Here is a 6815-nt window from a genome sequence, read left to right as displayed (position 1 = left end):
ATTGTTATTTTGCTCAGTTATCTGAGGGTGAGTAACAGGCGTCATAACTCTTTACTCCTACATACCTATTATACTTCAGTATGGTCAATGGTAATTGACTTCTTCATGCTTCTCCTAAGGTCAAGGGTAATCTGGTGGTTCACAAGAACCAGCTCACTGTGCAGGGGTGACGTCTGGGAGTAGCCTCCGAGTGCAGGGCACCCAAGTCCTGGGCCAAGCCCCTGAGAAGAGCAGGGCTGCCGCCTCCATGGAGTCTTTGGACTCATCCTTTCTCCCTCTGGTCCCCTGCCTTGGCCCCTCTCCCATCTTTTTGTCCTGGGACCTTTCTCCCCATCTGGGCCTGAAATGCACTAAAGGAACCCCCTGGCCCTGCATCCCTTGTAGTTAGAAGTTCAGATGCTGATTTAGTGCGTCTACTGGCCAAGTTTGAGCGGACTCGAACTTGGGAAAGACTGGGAGCCCACTTGAGATGTCTCGTGTTCTCCCAACACCAGGGAATCCCACAGGGGTTATGGCCTGAGCCTTCCCGGGGGGTGGGGTGGCCACTACTGACTTGAGGCTCCCAAATCTGGACTTTGTAAGAAATCCATGAAAACTAAACATTTTGTGGTGCACATGGAGAGACCCAGCCTCATATCAAATAAGAAGCCCCAAATCCCAATGGCTTGTTTCTGAAGGAATATTTCTGAGTCCAGCAAATACAGAGAGGGTGTGGGGGCAGCTTCTAGTGGTGACGGTGTGAGCATGGGTGTGACCATCTGGCTAGAAATATGTTCTATTGGCTGAGAGGAGCGTGGGCTGGAGGAAAAAGCTAAGGTTCTCTTGGAAAGAGAGGACAGATGGAAGGCATGGGGCATAATTATACTAAAAACTGCTTACTGTCTATTCGAAATTCAAATTTAACTGGGAACTCTGTATTTTTATTTGCTCTATCTGGAAACAAAGAGCAGAGGTGGCACATAGGAGAGGAACTGGAGGGCTGCCGAGGAGATGAAAATGGCAAGACTCTGGGATGACTTGGATACGAGTGGGAGGAAAGTATGACGGAAAGGAAAGTGGCAACAGGTAGATGGTGGTGCTGTTGCCAGGGCAACATGTGGTGTTCTGACCATAGAGTGTCTTCACTCACCTAGAGAGAGATGCTCTCTTGACGGACATGGTCCCATGGATGCATTACTTGGTGAGCATTGTGCAGATTAGATTTTAGCCTCTATTTGTCCCTTATGCAATGAACCACTAACACAACCATACATGCCAGCCCTGTGCTATCCCCTGAAATAAGGAATACTGGGAAAGTATAGGTTTTCTAGAGGGAGCTCAATTTTTTTTTTTTTGGCTCCACCATGCAGCTTGTGGGATCTCAGTTCCTGGATTGAACCCAGGCCCTCGGCAGTGAAAGCGTGGAGTCCTAACCACTGGACCACCAGGGCTTTCACAGGAGCTCAGTTTTTGGAAGTTGAATTTGAGAAACCTGTGACACGCTCAAGTGGAACTGTTCAGGATGTAATTGGGCATATGAGTTTGGGATCTGGTATATGAATGTGGAAAAAAAACCCAGTCTCCTGTTAGAAAGGTAAATCTGAAGCCTATGCCTTGTGGATGCAGGGTTAGATGTAAATTATCTGATTGGAATATTGATCCCAAACTGGGAAATAAGCTCGAAAAGACTCGTGAACCTCTGGGGGCTGAGAATGAGAGTATTCTCTTTGGGAATACTTCCCCACCCCAGGGCACCCCATAAATAACAATCATGAGTGTCTGAGAAAAAAATTACAAGCTACAACTGATACACCACAAGGGAGTATTGGTAGGTGAAACTCAAGCCAGTTTAGATGATTAACCATGGTTAACATTATGGTATGGATTACTAGCATTTAGGGTGCATGGAATTCCATTTTGTAGTAAGTAGACACCCAGGGAGGAGCTTATGGGTGGCAATCTGGTAGATGGAGGGCAGGGCTGGAGGACCTGTCTTGAAATTATATTTGCAAAGCATCAGAGTATTTCTACTTAAATTCCATATCTTTATTTGGGGAGATGATGAAGATGATGAGGATGGCTACCCCTAGCCTCTTGACATGCCTTCGTGTTGTCACAGGCTTTTGACCCTAATTTTAGCCCTTTCTTGCACAGTTTCTTGATGGTAAAAAAAAGGGTATTAGAATTTCACTGGGACATACATGCATTCAAGGGTGTGTTGGGGAACTTTTAATAGGGCTTCACTGTCCTGGTGGGCAGGTTGTACAACACATGTCCCTAAGGGGGTGCAATTTGTGTCACAGACATGGGCGATCTAATTTTCTTATAGTAAGTGTCCTGTTCTCCAAACATCAGTAGTTTTTTTTTTTTTTTCAGTAGTTTGTTGACAGTTTTCCACCAGGTGTCAATTAAAGTGCCTGCAGGAAGGGGCACCTTCTTCTAGTTGGTAAAAAGCTGACATAGAGGGTAAAGGTGGCCCTGAGTGGAAAGGAAGAAGGTTCTTGGGATGTTAGATCTGAAACGGCTTTTGAGAGAGGATAGGTTCAACTCTGGATATGCTAGGAATCTGGCTTATAAATAACAGAAACCCAACTATAACTGGCTAAAGCCAAAAGGGTTAGAACTCAAGAACAGGGATGTACCGTGGACTAAGGAACAGGTTGCATCCAGGAACAGTGGCCCAGCCAAGACTGACCTCTGTCTTTCTATACTCTCCTCTCTGCTTCTCTCAATACACCTGGGATCCACTTTCCCCCCTTGTCAGTCTACATTGTACAAAACATGGTGGCAGACAACTCCAGGGTGTCGTGTTAGAGGTTCATCGGCCAGCAGCGACCTGGCTCTTCTAGGTTCCAGTGTTGAAATTCCTTGGGGAGGAGATTTAACTGGCTCAGCTTTGATCAAACCAATCGGCCAGTGTGTCTGTGTGAGAGAGAGACAAACTGTAACCACTGCAACTGAGTGGATATTGGGGCTGGGGTGGGCAGGAAGTAATGGTCATGAATCCTACAGAAGAGCCCTGCAAACAGAGGTCCAGAGACAGAAAATGGTTTGTCACCAGTCACACAGCCAGCTGACAGCAGAGACAGGAGTGGACTGACATCTTACACCACAAACAGCAAAGTCTGTGTGTTCTTCATAATCTGACACTGTGTCCTCTTAACAAAGTAGTGATTTTATTAATACAATTTCCCATTTCATGGCAAAAAATATACATATAATCAGAAAGTTCTATAGCTTTTTCAGAAGAGGCAAAGGGAAAAATGAAGAAATATAAAGAGAAACTCGTTAAATACTTAAGGTGTATCCCAGTCCCCTGAATATTTTCGTCCCTTCCAGGACTAGCTCCAAAGAGATGTTTTTGAATGGAGAAGGAAACCAAGTGAGTTGGAATCCCAGTTTGGCAATCCCTATCTCAGTGGGTTTTTGGCCTCAACTAATTTGCCCTTCAGATTTATGAGGTATAAATTGTTAACTTCACTTTTCAAATCAGGATACTGAGATTCAGTATGATTATTACTCAAGCTGATGAGGGAGCCAAGATTTCAACCCCCATCAAGTTTGCCTAATACTAGCACCTATCAACAGTAGCTCTCTGCTATTAATATTAAGCCATGTAGACTGAAGTGCAATAAATGGAAAACTCTGACATGACTGTTTCTGGGACAATCTCTGATCACTTGAGCTTGCGCTTCTCGTAGTAACAGTTGCCATTTTTGTGAGCACTTCTTAGGTATCAGATACTACGATGGATTTACGATCTCATTTAACCCTTGTTAGTTGCTCAGTCCGGAGAAGGCAATGGTACCCCACTCCAGTACTCTTGCCTGGAAAATCCCATGGATGGAGGAGCCTGGTGGGCTGCAGTCCATGGGGTCGCTAAGAGTCGTACACGACTGAGCAACTTCATTTTCACTTTTCACCTTCATGCACTGGAGAAGGAAATGGCAACTCACTCCAGTATTCTTGCCTGGAGAATCCCAGTGACGGGGGAGCCTGGCAGGCTGCCGTCTATGGGGTCGCACAGAGTCGGACACGACTGAAGCGACTTAGCAGTAGCAGCAGCAATTGCTCAGTCGTCTGCCACTCTGAGACCCCATGGACTATACCCCGCCAGGCTCCTCTGTCTACGGAATTCTCCAGGCAAGAATACTGGAGTGGGTGGCCATTTCCTTCTCCAGAGGATCTTTTCCACTCAGAGATCGAAGCCGGGTCTCCCGAATTGCAGGCAGATTCTTTTACCACCTGAGCCTCCAGGGAAACCCCTATTCAATCCTTAGGACAACCGTATGAAGTTGGTACTATTATTATCTCTATTTTGCAGGTTAGGAAATTTAGGCTTAAATAAGCTATTGCCTTTCCCTGAATATTTTCTGAACAAATTCCTGTTCGTTAAATGCTTAATAAAGTGCTAAGTTAATAAATTATCAATGCTATTTTTAGACCAGCCGAGCTTAAACCCTACAGAAGCGACGTTCCTATTCTTTGCCACAACGTGACGTCACGACCAATCCCAGGACTACATTCCCAGCCAGGAGCCTCCGCCGACATCTCGCGAAAGCCGCGGTTTCTTCCAACCTATTTTGGGCATGCGCGCGGCTTCGAGTACCTTGGCTAGAGTGGTTTGATGATTTTCTGTCAGTCTCCCTAGAGTAGAGTTTTACCATCGAGGCACTTATTTCCTTCCAGTCACTCCAGTTCTCGCGAGACTTGCTACTCCTGTTCTTTCCCCACCCCGCCCCCGCGCTTGCGCAGAGCTCTTCAAAGCAGAAGGTCGCGCTTGGAGGAAGTGGCGGCTTTGGGTCCCGTGGCCGCCGCGCCGTTACTACTTCTCGGAAGCTCCGCTCGGCCGCTTGCCGAGACACCCCGCCGCCAAGATGCCTCGAATTATGATTAAGGGGGGCGTGTGGAGGAATACCGAGGTAAGTCCCCTTTTCCCGCCGTCTGCCCTCCGCCCCTCCGGCTGCGGGTGCGCACGCGCGCAGAGGTCCGGGAGGCGGAGAGGATGCCTTCGGGGTCTGCGTGGGGGGTGGTGCGGGGCCTTTACCCTGTGCCTGGACCTCAGTTATCTGAGCATCTCAAGGACAGGGACCGTGATTTAACCGCTTGATTACCTGCTGGGCACTCGTTAGGCCCTCAGTGAACATTTGTTGAGCTGACGCGTCCTCCGCCGTGGTGGAACTCACAGTAGGAGGGGGACACAGGACAATTGCGATAGTCGGTCTTCTAAGCCCCGCCCCCCGCACCCCACCGTTCCTCATCCCAGGCTCCGCGACTCTCTACTGTTCAAAAATGAAGAGGTGCTGTGGCCACAACTTTGTTCTTTCCTTGAGTTCCTTGCTGAGGGGAAGCAGTTTGAGTGCCAGGACCTAAGTACCCGGTTGTGTCCGCGTCCCCGCGGTCATGTTACCACGGCGTAACTTGTCCGCCCTCCCGTCACCCAAGGCCTGTCTCTTCCGCTTCATCTTGGGTAGAAGCCAGATAGGCCTACCATAGTCTCTTTGCTTCCAGAAATGTAGTGGATCGTGCCATTGATGAACCAAAGAACAGTAGAAGAGTAAAATAGAAACAAGGTTTTAGTGCAGTTTCTATTTATAGTGCCCTGAACTTGTCAGTTTCCCCAGAACACTCTGTCTTTTTACATCTTGCACCTTCTTGAAATATCCTCCTACTGCTTGGCATCTTTCTGACCTTCCTTCAAAAACAGTTCAGAAACTCTTCTGAAATTGGTCCAGAAGACCAATTTGCCTGGTCATCCGGTAAAAAGTAGTTGCACCTGCAGTGGTCCCTGGACACCTCTTTCATCCATTTGTTATGGTTTGCTTTTTTTTTTTTTGCAAGCATCACATCCTGTGTGATGCTGGGATTATTAACCTCTCAGAGACTCAGGTTTCTAATGGGGATGATAATAATATACTTATCTCTCGGAATTAAATGAGTCACTACATTTGGAATATTTAGAACAGAGTCTGGCACATAGTAATCTTTCAGAAAGTACTAGCTGCTGTTTCTTTTCCCCAGTAGACAGCACTGCAAGTGGGCAGGATCAGATCTTGCTATCTTTTAGAACTCCGGACAGTGCCAAACAAAGTTTGCTTGGGAAATTTTGCTGAATGGATCTAGTAGGGTGGGTAACTGTAGTATATACTTAGTTGAAGATGTGATTAAGTATAGCAGTACTGCAACAAAGTTACAAATTAAGTCAGTGAGAACCTTGCCTCTCAGCTTGCACAGAGGGGATCAGGCTCTTTCAGTTGGAGAAGAGATGACTTCTGAGGGAGAGACAGATGTACCAAATCAAGTAACAGCAGGATTCTGATGCTGTGGCCAAAGCCCTGCAGTCCTTGAGTCTCAGATGTTAGGGGTGTGCAGTGGCGAGGAGTGGCTAACATGAGGCATACAGCTCAAGTTCATTGTGGGGAAAAAAGCCTAAAAGTAAAATGCCCTGAGTGCATTCATCTATGGCTCTGATATCCCTGGTGTCTTTGGTTTAGCCTGACAGGCTCCCTTGGGATTGGTGAATTCCTTATTGGAATGGGTGCCTTGGTGAAATAGTATCTAGAGACTGGGGGGAAATTAGAGACAGAGTTGATTGGTGACTTAGGGGAGATGTACTTAATTCTTAGGTTAGACCTGAGATATGGATTCTTAGGTCAGAGTGGGGGCTGTGGGACTGGAGAGAAAATGCTGTTCATAAACTGGGAAGCCTCAATTGGAAATTGGATTCACTTGAATCTTGACTTTTTGAGGGCTGGATGTGTCCTGTTTTATCTTGTTTTCTCAAGTATTGATATACAAGACCTGATAAAAGGCTGGTGTTTGGGCAGTATTTTTTG

General features: G+C 46.8%; 1 protein-coding gene across 1 annotated transcript in view; it reads left to right on the top strand.

The window, feature by feature from the left end:
• CDC5L (cell division cycle 5 like) overlaps positions 4728-6815 on the top strand; it is a 45042-nt gene continuing 42954 nt past the window's right edge. Inside the window, exon 1 of the mRNA XM_005696360.3 lies at positions 4728-4901. Within this exon, the coding sequence (XP_005696417.1) occupies positions 4857-4901 (45 nt within the window). The 5' untranslated portion in view covers positions 4728-4856. The remainder of the gene's footprint in view (positions 4902-6815) is intronic.

This window comes from Capra hircus, chromosome 23, assembly GCF_001704415.2.
Source record: "Capra hircus breed San Clemente chromosome 23, ASM170441v1, whole genome shotgun sequence".
In the NCBI taxonomy this organism is placed as follows: domain Eukaryota; kingdom Metazoa; phylum Chordata; class Mammalia; order Artiodactyla; family Bovidae; genus Capra; species Capra hircus.
This window is presented reverse-complemented; position numbering and strand designations above follow the sequence as displayed.